This window comes from Lathyrus oleraceus, chromosome 3, assembly GCF_024323335.1.
Source record: "Lathyrus oleraceus cultivar Zhongwan6 chromosome 3, CAAS_Psat_ZW6_1.0, whole genome shotgun sequence".
Classification (NCBI taxonomy): domain Eukaryota; kingdom Viridiplantae; phylum Streptophyta; class Magnoliopsida; order Fabales; family Fabaceae; genus Lathyrus; species Lathyrus oleraceus.
This window is the reverse complement of record NC_066581.1, coordinates 27,865,132-27,884,521: the sequence shown is the minus strand read 5'-3', so window position 1 is coordinate 27,884,521 and position 19,390 is coordinate 27,865,132. Positions and strand designations below refer to the sequence as shown.

Here is a 19,390-nt window from a genome sequence, read left to right as displayed (position 1 = left end):
ATGATAAAAATATAAATATTAGTTCATATATCAATTCATTAAGAGACATAAAAAAAACAAAAAAAATTAATAGTTAATGGTAAACTTTATGGATTGAGTGGATTTTATGGGTTGGATCTGTGTTTACCTGAAATCCAATTATTTTGAATAATTTTTCATTTTCCAAGATCATATTAACCGAATTACCCATTCAAATCCTCTTTTTTGGATCATTTTGAATGAGTTTGGCCGAATTTAGTGAGTTTATCCAACTCATGTACATCCCTAGGTACGAGTACTAACGTTGATATGCTAGCGGGTATGGGCTTGGAAACTATAGTATCCCCTACTCCTTGTCATCCCTACCTTCCTATGAGTTCTTCTCTTTCTTCTCTACAAAATCCACATATTTATTTCTCAAATCTAAAATGTTAAAAATCTTGACCACAAACAAACGAAAAAAATAAATATGAAAATATAGGTGACTGTTCATAATGTTGCTCTAGAACAATTAAAAGGTTAGTTGTATTTTTTGAAATTAAAATTGATAAAATCCTATCTAAGATGAACAATGCCTTAACAAAGATTAAATGATTGACTTTACTATCCATTGAAAAAGAAATTTGATAAGAAATTGATTATGATAGTTTAATAAATGATTTTACATCTTAGAAAGTCTAAAAAATAAATATATATTTAAATTATTTATATAAAAATTAATTTTATAAATGTCAAATTCTTAGAATTTGTTTTGGACCTAAATATTCTGCAAAGTGGTAACAATAATGGTAGTTATAAATGAAGTTATTTTAGATCATTTCAAAAGAGATTTTAACATTTTCTAAATCAAAAATTTAATTTTAAGAGTTTAATATAACAAATAATTAAAATCATAAATAATCATTAATTTAACAAAACAAAAATAATATATAACTAGTCCTATCCAGAATTTACATAAGATTAGGATATACCAAAATTAATATTTTATTAAAAAAAAACATTATCATAGTTTTTTTAGGACATTTATGTCGTTTAATAAAAAAAATATTATTTCCTTCCGTATTTATTTTCCTTTTATAAAACTATTAAATAATCACTATTTTATCTTCATCTTATTTAATTAAATTTTTTAATAAATCAAATAAAATGCAAATAAATTAGGGACTAAGTCCGGATTATTTTCTTCAAAACCTAGAAATTATTTTTATTTTTTTGAGAGACTATATTAGATCTTGCATATTTTTCTCAAAAATTAAATCTACACTTATTTAATTCTTTCCTAATTTTTTGGCAGATAGTTTCCTAAAATATGGTATTATTAGTTACAATCATCTAGCAATTATATCCTATAAATGAACACAACCTAATCCATCATTCAAAACTTTCAAGCTTGAATCTTTTCTCCACAAAACTCTCCCTTTCTCCGAATTTGCAAACATCTATTTTTCTTAAGTGAAACATGGTTCCATTGCTTTGTGTCAATGGTTGTGGTTTCTACGGTTCTTCTTCAAACAACAATCTCTGCTCAAAGTGTTACAATGATTATCTCAAAGAAAACATTGAAAAGTCAAATGATGAAAGCTTTGTTTTTGAATCAACATCTTCTTGTTCTTCAATGACCCCTAATACTGATAGTATCTGTGAGGCTATGGCAGCTACTTCTCTTACCGACAATCAAAACATAAAGACAGAGAAAAATAGGTGCAAGAGTTGCAACAAAAAAGTGGGACTATTAGGATTTAATTGTCGTTGTGGAAATGTATTTTGTAAAATGCATAGATATCCTGAAGAACATGCATGCAAGGTGGATTTAAAGAAGATTGGTCGTCAAATATTAGATAAACAAAATCCTTTATGTGTGAGTGATAAATTAGAACACCGAGTTTAGATGTGGATATCAATTTTAATTTTAATTTTTAATAATTAAGATTGTAAATATATTGATTCTTTATGAATATTTATATATATTTTTAATTATTAATCCTTCAATGTTTTTTAACTATTACATATTGCCATTTATAATAATCTCATTGATTATGGTACCGGAATAATTTTGCTTTGCATGAGAAGGAATAACAAGTAGTCTATAATACCCAATGAATAGCCTGAATAAAAAGTCATATATAAAACTTCTCATTAAACATTTCTACAAACATATGGTTATTTTTATAGTATTTTTTTAACAAGTATATTTATATCAAAATTATCATAGATATTAATTTGTGTATATTGTTAATAAATTTTTTACACGGATATCTTATTATAGAATGGTATATTTTCAAATAATTGTATTATAATATGATATTGTCATGTTAGTTTTTAATACATCTTTATTAATGTATATGTTTAGGGTTTAAGTATTCTTACATAGCTTAATGCACATATATTTTAGGGCGATCCTTTTTCTTTCTTTGTATAATTTTATTGTGTAAAACTATCTCCCCTTAATATGCATGTCAATAATCTTCCTTTGTTACCACGGGAAAGTTATTGTTGTACGCAGTGCATAAGTTTGTGACTTTATAAGTGGCAGATAGTAAGTTGGAAGGGTCTTGTCGAGCCTTTGAACATGTCGCTATGACATGTGAACAACGCATGCGGAAGGCTTGGAACTTTTCACAATTGCACCAACATTTATCTAGTTCGACTCGATAGTATCCCCTTGGCCTCCCCTCATTGTGGTCGATTTCCTCATCTACACTAAATCAATCTTTACAATAGTCAAACATTGTGACCACATGTGTGTTAGCTTTGGAAACTTCCTCCTTAACGAATTTCATTGAAGTTTCACTAAACAACTGCCCTGATTGTAACACTGAACTCCATTTTAAGCGTTTGATCTCAAATAGTGACTCTAACCTAAAATAGGTTGCTCTCACCAAAGCGGTTATCGGTAGGTTTTGGATGCCTTTGAAGACATAGTTCATTGATTCCATAAGATTTGTTGTCATGTGTCCCCATCATTGACCATTGTCGAATGCCCTGGTCCACTTCTCCAATGGAATATTATCGATCCACCTTAATGCATCTGCATTTGTCAATCTGATCTCTTCCCGATAGTGTTTGAAGGGATGTTCTGTTAATGCATACCCTGCATTCATAATCTTCTTTCGTAGCGTCTTGTCTTTGATCTCCCGCATGAAATTTTGAGTGACGTGTCTAATGTTGTAGACATGCATAAAAGGAGGATCTTGCCAGTCACTATCAAGGTTTTTATAAGCACTCTCAATAGATAGATATCTATCTGAAATCAAGCATAAGTTAGGCTGAAGACCAATGTGTAATCAGAGATTTTTTAGAAAAAACTCCATCCACCAGCAGTCTCCCCTTCAACCAGAGCGAAGGTGATTGGAAAAATGTTGATGTTGCCATCTTGTGCCACTGCCATGAGTAGTGTTCCTTTGTATTTCATGTACAACCATGTTACATCAATTTGTATAATAGGTTTACATAATGCAAAACATTTGATGCATGGTTCATACGCCTAGAAGAGTCGGTGGAATATTCCATTTCCAGTAACATGAGTCCTGTTTGGGGTATATGCCGACAAGGTCTCCAAAATTGCAACAGTTTTCGAAGCATAATGCTTAAGTGCCACCAGATATTGTGGAAGTTATTTGTACGAATCCTTTCAATTTCTGAATACTCGTTCAACATCCTTAGTCCTAGTTATCCATGCCTTCATGTATGAGGGAGTATAATTGTATCATATGACGATATGCGAGATTATTGTACTCATCTTCAATAACGGGCCCTTGTTAATGATAGATAAAAATTCATCGCATATTAACTGGGGTTAAGCTGTTTTATCCCATCTATATAGTTATTTGTGTAAAACGCACGAAAGGGTGCTTGTTCGTTTTATTCTTGCGCTATTTTTCTCCAAGCATGGGGTTTGCGAGAGTGTTGTCACTCTCCCCCGTTAATGTGAACAACTTCACATTCCATTACGCAACAAAGTAAGTTTATCTCATTTGTTCCATATGTTTACTTTATAGTACAACTAACTGTAAATAATTTATTTTTTACGCTTTTCGGTTTAGATGGTCTGATCTAGGGATGAACTACAACAAATGTCTTAAACACGCTATAACGGGTTGTTCTAGTGACATATATTTTGATGCATTTTATTTGTAATCTAACAATGTAAACATGTCTTTTTGTATATAATGAAATTCACAATATTATATAATTGGAAGGTAATATTTTGATAATTTCTCCAACAAATGAATTCCTTGTCTCCTTTAGGTGTCATTCTTTTCTCACAAAGAAAAGAACAACCACCTCAAGCTTAAACACAACACAACTAGAAACACAATAAAATATATCTATAGAAGATACACAAGTTCTAAAAAGAAAATCTAATAGACCCATTTCTAAAGTATGATTATCCTTCGCAAGAGACAATGATAAGATTATACATATCTTTTATGACAAAATTTATGCATGCAGTAGTTCTAGGAATTGAACCACTATCATGAACAAACATATGAAGAAGTATCCTAATAATCCAAATATATAATTTGATAAGAGGAAAAAACAATTGGTCTTATAAAAAGTTGTGAAGATGGTCCTAATAGCAATATTAGTTTTAAATTTTTTGAATTTAGTTAAAAATCGACACGATTAGTTTTTACAAAGATGATAACTATGGATGAGTTTGTTTTTGAATATGTTAAAAATGAAGTATTTAGCTATTTTGTTAGTGTGAATTGTTCTAGATTTAAAGTTCATATTCATGTCATTGTTGCTCAAGATTGCATATTTTTGTATAATGATGAGAAAGAGAAATTGAAGAGCATGTTGTCTACAAATAAACAAATGGTCTCTCTTACCATCAATTGTTGGATATCGGTACAAAATTTAAATGACATGTGTTTGAGTTAAATAAGAAAATATTGAGCTTTAATCTAATTTTGGATCACAGTGGATAAATAATTGGTAAATGCTTAGAGACATCCTTGAAAGAATGGGGATTAAAACTTTTGTTGTATAATTGTAGATAATGAAAGTGCTAATAATATTGATCTCACATATCTAGTTAGAAGAATAGTAATTTGAGTGGTCATACTTTGTTAAATGAGGAGTTCACGCATATGAGATGCTCAATAACTGTTGTACATGCATTAATTCAACCACTTTTTCCTCTAATAAGATATGGAAATGCAACATTATTAACACTTACTTTATCAATAGGTACACAATAAACTTTTTCGATCCTCCACTATTTGAAGCATATGCCTTTAAGAACTTATCAATTCTTTTTCCATTGTGATATGAAATCATATTTAAACTCAATATATATCTTATTCAACACTTACCACTCATCAATGTAATGAAAAATATGCACATGTAATTCAAATCTTATACATATGTCCATCAACCTATGGTAAAAGAAACAATTTACTTATTTGAAGACCATATGCTCTTTGACTTCTCTTTCACATCATTATACAAAAGCATGCAATATTTAACCACTCTAACATGAGTAAAAACTTTAAATCTAAGACAATCCACAATAACATGATACCTAAGTCTTTCATTTCAATATTTTAAAAAGAAAAATATCCATAATTATCATATGTACAATGACTAACAGTGTAAGTTCTTGATTAAATTTAACAAATTCAAAAATAACAGTCTTATTAGGGTTATCTTCACAATCTTTGTCTAGACCAATTTTTTTGTCTCTTATCAAATTTCTTATTTAGACTAAGATGTTTGTTTATGCTAATGATTATATTCCTAGAGCTAGTGCGTGCATACACTTTATTACAAAAGATACATATTGCCTTATCATTGTCAGTGTGAAGTATAGTCGGACTTTAGAAAAGAATCTAAAAGGTTTTCTTTCCGTACTTGTTTATTTTTTAAAAATGTACCTTTTGTTCTTAGTTATTTTGGTGTTTAAGCCTGAGGGGTGTTTGTTTTTATCCTTGTGATGAAATAATAATACTCAGAGGAGGAGGGATAGATCCACTTGTTTGAGAAGAGCCAACTTATGTAAGACTGCTTATAACACTATCACTTGTTATGTTTGACTGTTTTCTTCTTCCAGACAAGTGCATCATTGAAATATATCCGATGCAATTCGGATACTGGAGTTTTTGAGTGCAGGTTATACTTTATTATGTTCTTATAGATTAATTTATCCTACATCTTCCATTAAAATCATGTCATACACTTCTAGAAAGCTTATGATGTTATGTTTGACTGTTTTCTTCTTCTAGACAACTGCATCATTGAAATTTACAGTGTTAAATTCGTTGGGTCGAATTCAGACTATGGTAGCTATATGAGGAACCAGTGTGATCTACATTGATACAATGTGTGTTTCTATTTCTTCAAAGCTAAAATCATAGTTAAACACTATTTTCTTGTAACATTAAGCAACTAAGTTATTTTAAACAAATTTATTATAATTGGTAAGATATCTTCGTTATGCTCCAAAGCTCGGAATTTACACAGAATACAATGGCGCACCAAAAAAGATGGAATCTTGATGTATGATAGAGTTGTAATTGATGTATATTGTAACCATCGAGAAACTGAACTGACTGAACTTGTTGTTGAAAAGGTGTTGCAGTTAGATAATCACATTCGCATTGGAGTCTATGTGTTTGCTTTCTAATCTGTATGCAATGTAACACCCTAAAGCCCAAAATGCGAAATAATGCAAATATAAAACAACTACACACATAAGGTGTCACTCAAACAAAACATAAACCTACTCCGTAACATGAGTTTTATAAAACATGCAGTAATTTAAACACCTGACATCACTTACTCACCTTTACATAGGCTCATTGTTACGGGAAAAAAATCAAATAAAGTAACTCAACAACCAAATAAGTATCATAACATAAAACATGATTATGGAAAAATGCCTTCAACGTCAATAAATTTAAAACAAATAACAAATAATAAGACCAAAAAATCATTTGCCCAGTGTTACAGATCAGAGTAACGAAATCTAAATATCGCATACAAACGGGAAAAAAAGAACAGTTTTGTCGCGCCGCGAAAATTACAGAGTCGCCACCGGATTTTATTTATTGCAAAGGAAAGGGAAAATAATGATAAAACCCCAAATGAGAGAAATGGTCTCGCAACCAAGAGCAGATTCGAAAGTCGGTTATGCAAGGGGAAGGTATTAGCACCCCTCACATCCATGGTACTCCATGGGAACCACTTGCTCGTATCAAAGGCGTATGGATGTTGTTTATCTATATGTTGCTTGCTATCGGGAATGAGATGAAATAATAAGATGGGGAGAGAATAAGTTTTAATTTAGTGTGCTCTCCAAGGATTTGGGCATTTGCATTCACATGTTATTGTTCACTTGCTTGTATAATTTGTCACGGAAGCAAGAAGTATTTGCTTGTTTACGGTAAAGTGGATGCGCTTGGATCAAACTCTAGCAGTTAAACATTACTTGCTCACCCATGGAGGCTTAAGCATCATTCACGGTAGAATGGAAATAACACGTTCTTTCTGAAAGTTTTTAAAAAGGATGCCTTAAGGCAAAAGATGATTTGATTTGTCGGGGTTGATTTTATGTACGGACACAAGCATCAGACCCTTGGCTAGATACAGTCAACAGTTCAAGAACTCGGGAGTTGGAAGGACAATGTTATCCTAACCATTATTTTTCATCCAAAAAAAATATTTGAATTATGAAAATAGTTTGGCAAGTCTAATCATTGGAACTTAGAGGGAGACAAGTATCTGACCATCGACTAAGTACGGTCAACAATCAGAGTACTTGGGAATTGAGAGGACAATGAAGTCCTAACTACTCCTTTTCTCCCTCATATCACATAAATCTAACTTGTTTGAATCATTAGATGTTTTAAAGGGGAAAGTTAAGTGTCAGGTCTGTAGCGGGGTATTCGTTACCATTAGAGATATTGACTAAATCCAAGGTAAATCATACAAGTCGAGTCGCCACCGCACTTCTATTTATCCAAAGGAATGGTTAGAAAGCGAACAAAAACCTAAAAGTTTTATCGAATCAAAAACTAGTAAAAATGTCATAGATCTGGGTAAGTGGGTTGGTTATGCAATGGGAAGGTATTAGGCACCCAAAGCATCCTAGGTACTCCTAGGGACCCCTTTTCACATTTGTTGCAAAGGTTGTTGTTTTTTTTTTGAAAATTTATTTTTGCAAACATGATTGAAGGGATGAGAAAAGCGTGTATGTTTATCTAATGTACTACTTACAAAAAGAAGGGTCAAAAGAAAATGACTCACACGGACGTCGCATCCACTGCATACGTATCTCATATGAATCTGAGAATCAGAGTCTTCGTAGCTCAGATACCTATGGGTTAAAGAGGAGTGTGCTCGCTAAGACATCGCATCTTATGCCTACGTATCTCATCTGGGATGAAAATCAGAGCAAAACGTAGTTCGACCACCTATGGGGTAAGGATTGTGTTTTGGGGTGAACGACGTTACTACGCAATCTACCGGATGCTCGACCTTTGGAGACTTACTCGCCTGTAGTAGAAGGAGATAACGTGTTCTTAGGAGAAGAAAAATCAATGAGTTGTTTGGGGTTTTAGGAACGCTCATGCAAAAGGGGTAATGAGGATAAGACCTCATAGCTCTTAACCCTGTACAAGGTGAGCTCATGACAAAAAGTGGGGGTTCATAAAGGTGGAACCTTCTCCACTGACTGACCGGACAAAAGATCTGGGGTTTTTGTTCTGAAGCATCGACACGTAGTGTGATCTTAAAGAACGACGCACTGAATAACGGGGAATTGATTATTGATCCTTTTTATCCGTCAATTGCCTCTTCATGGAGGTCTTTAGGCAAAAAGTAGTAAAATGCGGGAAAGATAAATGGGGTTAAGAGATCTACCACACGGATAAAGATCCGAAGCAACAGCAAATAAAGGAATAAGAAACCCAAAGATCTCTCAAGCTAGCACCATCAAAGAAAGTGAGTCAGTACAGGTAATCGGAATAAACCTCCAGGTGGTCTCCCACAAATAAAGTGGAACACCAGGCAAGCCATCTCTGCAAGAGTCATGTGAGCCCTCACAAAAAAAACTCAACAAACAGGTTAGAGAAACAAGATAGGGTAATCTAGAGTTGCCCCTAAATCAAAATGTAACCACATGAATCATGCCATTAAAATTCACAAAAAGCAACCAAGGGTAGGAGGCCTAAACCTCTTGTCAAACACATGCCTCAAAAGGGTATCAAATTCACCCATAATACCTCATACATTCAGAGCATTCAAATTAAAAGCGTAGAGTAATGGGGATAAGGGCAAACTTGACTGGAGAGATCGAATGAAATTGAATTTCCCGGTTGGGTTTGCAAAGCAATCTGAGGGTTTATATGAGAGGGAATTGGTTCTTTGCCGATGAGTTCCCTTCAGTCTCTGGAGGTTTCTCTGAACTCTGTTAGCTCTTCTCTCATTATCTTTTTCCCTGCCAGGGTAATAGGAATAGAATTGAATTTTGTTTCATTGAAACTCTGAATTTATAACCTGATTTTTGTGGACCTGTGGGCTTAAATGAGAGAGGCCCAAGTCCAAAATTTTATATTTTATTTATTTTATTTTTTATTTTTTTATTTTATTTTTTGTTTTTTTGTTTTTCTTTTGTTTTTGTTTTTTTTTTCGTTCTTTTTTTTTAAACATGTGGGCTTCTCCTAGCGTAGGTGATTCTGGTGGCTTTTCTTGGGACTCGCTAGGCGACCCATTCTGCTCGTCTAGCGAGCATGACAGCTCATGAACAAACTTTTGCTCCTTCAAGATTAACGTTTTGACTGACGAATAGACCCCATTTGAGCCTGTTGGAAGTATCTCAAGCCATTCCCTTGTGTTGACTGATCATCTAAATAGAACCCACAAAGTGTCTTGAATGATACTCAAGCTTCAAACAAAAGATGTTAGTGACACATTTTTGTGCTTTTGGTTAGTAAACAATAGTAAGAGAAACAATGATGTATAATTCAAGCATGCTGGGTGATCTCAAACCAATCACAAGGAGTCCCACCCAAAGGCAAAGGGAACCAAGATGCTAAAGATCCTTGTGGCAATGCAAATGCAATGTTATGATGCCATGAGGGATCTTAGGCTCAAAATTGGAGTCTTACAGGGTCCTCAGGCTAGGTATGGCCGACAACCCAAGCACTTGAATGTTGTGTACAAGCACGTACACCCCATTTTGCATTCTGATTTGTTATGAAAATGGTTTTTAAAAAGGAACTTGATGTTGGATCAAGTGGTTCAATTTATTATTAAAAGTGTGAGTTATTAATGGGAGTGAGAGATATAATAAGGTTGAGAATAAAATAGAGGAGAGATGATATAATGGATCATGAAACAGATGGGTAATACTTGACGTTAGATCAAATATTCATATTGAAATGGTGTGAGTTTTATTCGAAAAATAACTTGACGTTGAATCAAGTACTTTTTGTTTCTTTCGAAATGCTTTGTTTATCGTTTTGTATTTTATCTTTGTTATTAGCATGCATGGTGAATTAACTAGAAAGCAATAAATCTACGCTATTACATGATCATGGGGTGGGGGAGCATTCAACCCAAAATGGGGGAATGGATCCACACAATACATCATAAGAGAATGAAAAGGAAATACAAGTTACAAACTATTAAACTATGTACTATGCCTAAAGTATACAAGTGACATGGTACTTCAAACAATACAAGGCTATTGAATGAGAATGGATTAGTTAGGAGCATGACTAGCTAGGAGTGATCCTGAATCTTAAAGTCACATGTGGACACAAAACAACAAACGGGTTAGCATGAGATCAAGTCAAATGAATGAGAATGATGCAACAATATGTAAGCACATTCAATGGTTAAAATCGATTCGAATGGTAATGGATTAATCAATGAAAAGTAATCAAAGATCTATCGTATGATCATGGCAAATGAAATTAGACATACAAAGAATTCATCACCTAAATTGAAATTGGATTTTTAATTTATCTATATGATCACAAATCAAATGAATCGATTAAATGGACAATTAAAGTGAACATTAATCATAGTGGTTAAAATCTACTTAAACATGAGTTATAACCAAATTAAAAAGGGAAATTCGCAATCCAAATTACAACTTGAATTTTAATGGGTATAAACATACAATAGTCCAATTTGAAGGAAAAATTAACCTAACGTCTAATCATGGTAAAATCTACCATTAACCATATTAATCAAAACAAAATCAACAAGAATGAATATCAAAACCTAATGGCAAGGTATCCTAATCATGGTAAAGTTAACTACAATTAATTCTAAAAATCAGGATCAAAATCCAATTTAAAAAATTGATTAGACTTAATTTCTAACTAATTATTCTAACTAAAATCTAATCCTTATTAATCATAATTCATCAAAAACCATGTTAATTTCTAATTGTCAAAACTCAAGAAAATAAAAAACTAATCCTAATAAAATCAGCAAAACAATGATCAAGATTAACGATAACTGGGATTAACAATAATTAATCATCATTAGGCAAGAAATGATGGATTAATAAACAAAACATTGAGATTATGGGTCGGGGGTGTGATAATTGGATGGAGGTGTGGTAAGCGGATTGATTGGGCCAAAGAGGCTCAAACCCCAAGTCTTGCGCTCGGGTTCAAACATATGCAACCCAGGACCCGCTTCTCATGTTCACATAAACACACACTCATGTTCAGATTTCTTCCACGGTGCCAAGACGAAATGCGAAGAACTCAATGTCGGTGACGCACCAGGTTCATGCGTCCGTCCATGCTCAGTAAGCGAATCTCAAAATCCAGCTCAGGAATTCTACCATAACTAATCAAAGTTCAATACATCTTCGTGCTTGCACAAAATCAAAGAAGGCGAGATCGATATGAAATTATTGAATTTACCAATTCAAAGTTTCAGGTTTCAATGTTCTCTTTTCCTTGTGTGTCCGCTTTTCATTGGATGTTATTGTTGTGCGTTGATTTGTTCTTCGGCGTGTCGAATTGTGCATGTGGTTGAATGATGAAGAATGAAACACTGAATCTAATTTGAAAATTATTTTAGCTTCTTGTTCAATTCCGTTTTTTTTTTTGCTATTTGATGCTTCTGGAATTTCTTTGTGCTGTTATGTGCTTTTGTCAATTTTGTCTCTTCTTCTGCTACTATTCTGACTTCCTCTTTTCTTCTAATGCTTCTGTTTGTTACAGGTCGTTGGAAAATGGTTGAGAAAAGATGAAGATGAATTCAGTTAGGTTGGTTCTATTGAGAGGGTGATTGGATTGAGATAAGTGAGGGTTGGCCTCTTTGGTCACCTCTGTGAGTTATGATAAAAAGTGTTTTCATTTCCCAGTTGGAGTTTGTTGAGGCGGTTAGAGGTTGAAGAGGTTGTTACAGTTTTTTTGAATTCTGTTAGGGGATTGGAGAGATTTGAGAGGAGGTTCTATTAGTTAGTTACATTGCAGGTTGGTTTATTTTTCTGTTATGAATTAGTTCTATTCCTTTTCTGTTTCTATTGAGGAGTTGGTTTTTGGTGTGGCTTTTCTGTTACAACAGGGTATCAAAATATTTTGTTATGATGTTATTGTTAGGTTTGGCTTAGGGCTGCTGTTATGCTTATGCAGGAAAATTGTTATGCTTATGCAAGTTCACTGTTATGCTTATGCAGGGTAGCTTGGAATGATCGATGGACAGGGTCGTGGGATTCAGATTTAATGGCTGCCTTGGGATTGCTTTGGGATTAAGTTTGGAACGACATATGGTATGAATTTCTATCAAGTGAGCTAGTGTCATGTTAGTGGCTATTAGTGAAATTAGATTAAATTGTAAGAGTCGTTATTAGTTTGTTCATTCCTTGGATTATCGGTTAGAATGAATAAGGATGTTAGTTAGGATGTCGATATTGGTTATATGAATTAGTGAGCTATTGTATAATGTCAACAATTGGAATTGAATTGGTTTGTCATGATGATTTGGGAATTGTTTGGAAGTTTGAACCGTGTTAGCTAGGTTTTGCAAGTTTGAATTGAAATTGTATCGGTTTTTATTACATGGTTTTTCTAATGGATTTTTTCAAGTTGAAATCAAATAGGTTCTTTTACCATGGAATGGACTTGGAATTTGTTGGAATTGGATTTTCATAAGGGAGATTGATTGAAGAATGGATGAAATTGTGTGTACAGTGTGTAGGAGAAGAGCGATCCAAAATATAGCGGAATTTAAAGATTTCTCCTTTAGTGATCCTTACAAATGGGCATGATCAGTGATAAATCGTTCCCTCTTGTGGCGATTGTAACCTTTGATGCATATCTACGGAGCGATCACGAATGTTGAACGATGACAACGCCTCTGCTCAGTCCACACGAACGAATTCCTTCAATCTCAGTGCTAGCTTCTACGAATGAAGGCTTTGAGTGAGTGAGAGAGAGAGAAACGAAATTGCAACTTCACAAATGCTTCTGCGAAAGGGTTCTATTTATAGAACCACTTGTGTGGGCTACAAGCTAAAAAGCTCACTTAAGTGTATGTGGCCAATATCTTATAATATGCCAAAATCACTTAAGCGTCTGGTACCTTAGCATATTTCGTATTCTACTTAAGTACACCATACCTTACGATGTTCTACAATTCACTTAAGTTCAACGTACCTTACGGTGTTCCTTAGTTACTCTATCTCTCATCAATCCGTCCTTTTGTGTGTGACCCTGTAGGTTTTCACGGCATTGGCAATTATATTAAATCACGTATTTAATATAATAAACAGTGAGTGGTATCTAGCAACACATCACTACTACCCAAGACACGAAAATGTCATGTGATCTGACAAATCCTTTTGTGATAATACTTGTGTGTATAATTACCCTTTTGCCCTTATGTCTATATTGAACACAAGGCATAGACCGTGTCATCCTTGTCCAGTTCAATATTAGGCCCATAGACATTTATTCTGTTACGTAGGATGGGCAAATTCCATCTAGGTAACTCATGTCCCGTAGCATGCTTCGTGGAGTACCCATCAACTGTCTTTATGGTCATCCAGTTACAGACAACGTTTGATCAGCAATAAGGCATTCGACTCTACATCTAGGGCCCATAGTGGTTTCAGGTCGAAGGGTGGTATACACCATTATCACCATGAGAATAACTTATGACACTTTGCATAACATTCTATATAGTATTCTCATAGCGGGTCAATCCAGTATAAATATTACTCTTAATATTCATACCTATGTTTAAGACTTGATAACTCCTTATCCATGATCCATGAGATATGATCATCAGTCTATATACATAATAGTCTTAATGCTTTAATGTTATCCCACTTCACAATAGAGCTCGACTATGAATACTTTAAGAATAATGTCCTTATGTTTAATGTGATCTCATGATTACGTCATACTTGATACATCAAACGGACTAGTTATTCTAGGGACTTTATTAAACAAACATAATAAAGAAAAATCCTTTTATTATTAATAAATAATTCGATACAAGTACCAAAATTATTGGCCTCTAGAGCTTAGCACTAGAGCTAATCAAGCATACCCCTAATGCCCATAGATCTAGCATGGCCATCATGCTTCTGCTGCGCAAGAGGCTTTGTCAGTGGGTCAGCAATATTGTCAAGTGTAGGTACTCTGCATATTTTCACATCTCTTCTATCTATTATCTCTCGAATGAGGTGATAACGCCTAAGTATGTGTTTAGATCGTTGGTGAGATCTAGGCTCCTTAGCTTGTGCGATAGCACCATTGTTATCACAATAGAGACCAATGGGATCCACAATGCTAGGAACTATGCCAAGTTTAGTAATGAACTTTTTGATCCAAACAACTTACTTTGTTGCACTTGAGGCAGTAATATACTCGGCCTCGGTTGTAGAATTAACAACTGTATCTTGCTTTGAACTTTTCCAACTCACAGCGCCACCGTTTAAGCAAAACACATAACCAGATTGCGATCTAAAGTCATCCTTATCTGTCTGGAAGCTAGCATCGGTGTATCCAATTACAGCAAGCTCTTCTTGACCTCCATATATCAAGAATGAGTTTTTAGTCCTTCTCAAATACTTAAGGATATTCTTGACAACTACCCAATGAGCATCACCGGGATCAGATTGGTACCTACTCGTTTCACTTAAAGCATACGAGACATTTGGTCGAGTATATAACATGGCATACATGATAGATCCTATTATAGATGCATATGGAATCTTATTCATGTGATCCCTTTCTTCCTTAGTTGAAGGGGATTATGTTTTTGATAGACACATGCCATGTTGCATAGGTATGAATCCTTTCTTAGAATCATGCATATTAAAGCGTCTCAGCACTTTGTCTATGTATGTACTCTGACTTAGGCCAAGCAGTTTTTGTGATCTATCTCTATAGATTCTGATTCCTAATATATAGGTTGCTTCACCTAGGTCCTTCATAGAAAAGCATTTCCCCAACCAAGACTTTACTTGTTGTAGGGTAGGGACATCGTTTCCAATGAGTAATATGTCATCTACATATAATACCAGGAAAACGATCATGCTCCCACTAACCTTCTTGTAGACACAAGACTCGTCTTCGTTCTTGATGAATCCATATTGTTTTACTGTTTCATCAAAACGAAGATTCCAGCTTCTGAAAGCTTGCTTCAATCCATAGATTGATCTTTGTAACTTACATATCTTTTGGGCACCTTCTGGTATGTCAAATCCTTCAGGTTGTGTCATGTACACATCCCTAATTTTCTCTATGTTGAAACATTATAGGTCATTTTGTCTAAACCCTAATTTGAAAGTCAACTTCCCAAGGCCATAACTTGCTCAATTTTTATAATATGAAAGATTTCCAAGTTGCACAATCAAATTAAATGTGTCTACTTCAACTTTGATGTTTGGAGTCGGAGCTAATTCAACTTTTTTGAGCATGTGATATGAGGTTACATTATAGGTCACTTTTGACCTATACCATTGATCAAGTGATTTTTCCAAACTTCAAAAATTCATAACTCTATCATTTAAAATCCAAATGACATGATATTGGTGACCATTTTGAATGTCTTTGAGAGAGCTACAACTTTGATGAAGACACTTTTCTCATTTGAAGCTCATATAAAAAATTTAAGAAAGGTGGAATATTGAGACATATGGCTTGACACTTAGAAAAATTTTGATATGTCAAAAATTTCCAAACTTCCACCTCAAATTTCTCCAAGTTCCAAGATCCAAATGAAAAAGTGTTAAACATGAAAGTTGTTAATCTTGATCTCACCTTTCCAAAGAGCTCAAATTCATTCATTTTGGACAAGAAATGAATAGGCTGCATATGGCATGAACATGATGATATCATTTGGAAAGGATCAAACTTCAAACATCAATGCACACTTGCCTTGCAATCCAAGCTCAATTCAGACTATCCAACATTCATTTGTGGACCTTAAGCAATGATTTCATGGGCTTGTGCGTGCCCATGCACCCTTGCATCACCATTTTCCTAAATTGGAAAGTGATTTGAAGTGTGCAATTATAAACTGTTTCAGCTATAAATAGAGGTTCAATTGCTCAGAAATGAACACACATTCGCGCCAGCTTTGCTCCCCCATCTCAAACCCTCACTTTGCAAAGGATAAGCCTGAGAAATTCTTTTGAATTTGAGGTTGAATTTCCATTGTTTTGAAATTCAAATCTCCAGGAATCCACAGCCTTTGAAACATCTAATCCTTCTTCTGTAAGCAAGTGGAGTGGGATCAAGCACAAGCAAGATCAAGACCAGTTGAATCCAGACCTCCATTGAAGGTATTTTCCATAAATTTTGAACTCTTCGATTCTCTCAAATTCTTGCTCAATTATATTGATTTTTTAGTTTTCTGAAGTCCTACCAATGTAGGCAAGAAGATTGAGTTGCTTTGAGGCCAAATCGAAGCAACTCAGTTCATGTACCTCAAATTTCAACTCCATGTATCTCTCAATATACTTGGAGTTAGAGTGAATTGAGGCCAAATTCAAGTTCACTGCCATTTTTACTTTAAAATCATGTCCTTGTTTTTTATTTTGGTGATGGTTGATGGTGGACCAGTCCGGTAAGGTCCATCGGAGAAGAAGACCGGAGCTCTGGCTCCGGCGATGAGTTAACAAGTCTCTGAACCACATGATCCATTCATTTTGTTTTAATCTTAGGTGTTGGTTTTTATTACCACATGTGCAGCGCAGTTGACTAATGACCACATGGAACACGCGCTAGGCACCATACGATCTACCACCTCAATTAATGAGGGAGATCGGATGGTCCACGTATTTTTGATTTTCTGAATTTTCATTTTATTTGCTTTATTTTCAATAATTTATATTAAATTCAATATTGATCCAAAAAATGTGGGACTTTCACCAAAAAATTCAAATATTTTTCTCTTTCATATTCTGAATTAAAATTATTCTTTAGATCATTATTAATATTTTTCATGAATTAATTGATTTTGAATTTGTTTTTAATTGTTTAAAAATATTTTTAAATGTCCAAAAATTATGAAATTTTTTCTCCAAGGTCCTTTGACCTTGTTTGACCTATGATAAATCTCATGGCCATTTCTTTGGTGTTTTGATGAGATTTTAGGAATTGGACAAACCATATTTAATTTAAATGCAAAATTTAAAAGTTTAGAGTTGAAAAGATCTTACCAAATGGGTAGCAATCCAATAGACAAAAATGTCAATAGATACCCAGAATTCCCTTGGACTTTTACAATCAAGCAATACACAAATGCACAATTATATTATCTTGAAGAGCAAGGCATCAAATAAAGATGGCCACATCCAAGCTTATCCATTCCATGATCTTCTTTCAGAATAACCCATGTAACAGATGAATTCCACAAATCACAGGTTCAAAATAACAGCTTCACAATGATCATGTTGCAGATGAACTTAGAGAGGTCTTCAAAGATGTATCTGATGAATTTCAAATTGCAAGCACTTGGTTCTTCAACAAGTTGGCACTGGCCAAGTCCATTAGCATACGAAGGTTGCCTAGATTCTAAGTCCATTTGTCCAAGATCAAGCCAATCGTCCACTCAAAAGTTTTTTAGGGTTTTGGTTATAATTATGTACATTAATGGTCAAAGACCACACAAACAAGCAAAGTATACACAAACGAAATATATCACACAATATGGTCCAAATGGACAAAGTGAAAATTGCATTAACATAAACAATTAGAATGATATGAACAATGGCAAAATGAAATAGAGTGCTAAAAGTAAATTGCATTAAAGTAAAAGCTTGAAATTAAAAGTTAGTAGTTAATAGGTTAAGAGTTAGTATTGTTTTTCTTTTGCTTTTCATTTCAAGACATTCTTTGGAGAACACTCAACCTATTTATCACAAGCATGGATCCTTGAACCAAAACATCTTCCAAAGGAAGGAAAGAAGGTCAAGTTTCCACAGAATACCATGAAAGAGGGTAGACTTACAATCTCACTAACTAGAATGCTTATGACTTTTATGTCACAAATTTAGCGCTATGTTAAGCAATCGTAATTGGACTTATGTAGAATTCACAACTATTTGAGGTCGGGCAATAAAATTTTGGTGTTAATGCATGTTAGAGACATAGTATAATGGACTATGCTCATGAAACACACCACACACAAAAAAGAATATGCAAAAGGTGTGGCCTAATCTCATACATACTCATGTCAATTTTTCAATCAACTAGCATTAGGACTTTGAGATGTCATAGGCCAAATGGAATGAATGAATGAAGAAGAGGAATGAGATGAAGTGGGAGGGGGATGAATGAAATCACAAATTGGTCAAAGGAGGACTTTTACCAAATTAATATCATTCATTCATTTTGGGAGATGGAATGTACATTCCATCAATCCCCTAAATCCAATGATATTAATTTGACAAAGTCAAACCAACCTTGACCAAAGCCCAACAACAAGAGTCAAACATAAACAAAGTCATCACAATTGGTCAACAAATTTATTTGGCATTTATTCAATTTAAAAAATCCCTCCCTCCATTTTTCAAAATCTTCTTTGTGTAAACTACTTTTGTTCTAAACTTTGACCACTTTTGCAAAAATGTAGAAACTTTGGCCTTATGCCATTGCATTTTCAAACTTCTTTTCTTAAAATCAAACTTGTGAATAAACTTAACTATACTTGACTTAAACTTTCAAAAGGCCAAAAAGAACTTACTCATTCAAACCATTTTAGGCCTTTGTTCCTTTTAAACTTAAATTTTGTTAAAATCAATGCATCCATTTTGAAATTTGTATCATGAACTACGAGGTTTTGATCCCTCATTTTTATGTTGGTACGTAGGCACAAGACCGAAGGTCTTGTCAAACACAAAAATATAATTAATGAATTCATTTCTCATCCCCCCATTCTATTTGTTTGTAAACATCACTTTGAACAAAATACATAT

At 33.9% G+C, this 19,390-nt stretch overlaps 1 protein-coding gene and 1 long non-coding RNA gene across 2 annotated transcripts; both read left to right on the top strand.

Annotated features, from left to right (window-relative positions):
- Nucleotides 1-1,380: 1,380 nt before the first annotated feature.
- Nucleotides 1,381-1,867, top strand: LOC127132262 (zinc finger A20 and AN1 domain-containing stress-associated protein 6-like). Its single transcript, XM_051061177.1, has one exon. It carries the CDS (start codon nucleotides 1,439-1,441, stop codon nucleotides 1,865-1,867), a length of 429 nt encoding a protein of 142 aa, XP_050917134.1. The 5' UTR covers nucleotides 1,381-1,438.
- A 9,828-nt stretch (nucleotides 1,868-11,695) lies between these two features.
- On the top strand, nucleotides 11,696-13,165 carry LOC127132269 (uncharacterized). Its single transcript, XR_007806652.1, has 4 exons — nucleotides 11,696-11,889; nucleotides 12,177-12,431; nucleotides 12,635-12,727; nucleotides 13,058-13,165. It is a non-coding gene; the product is annotated as an uncharacterized LOC127132269 (long non-coding RNA).
- Nucleotides 13,166-19,390: the final 6,225 nt, after the last annotated feature.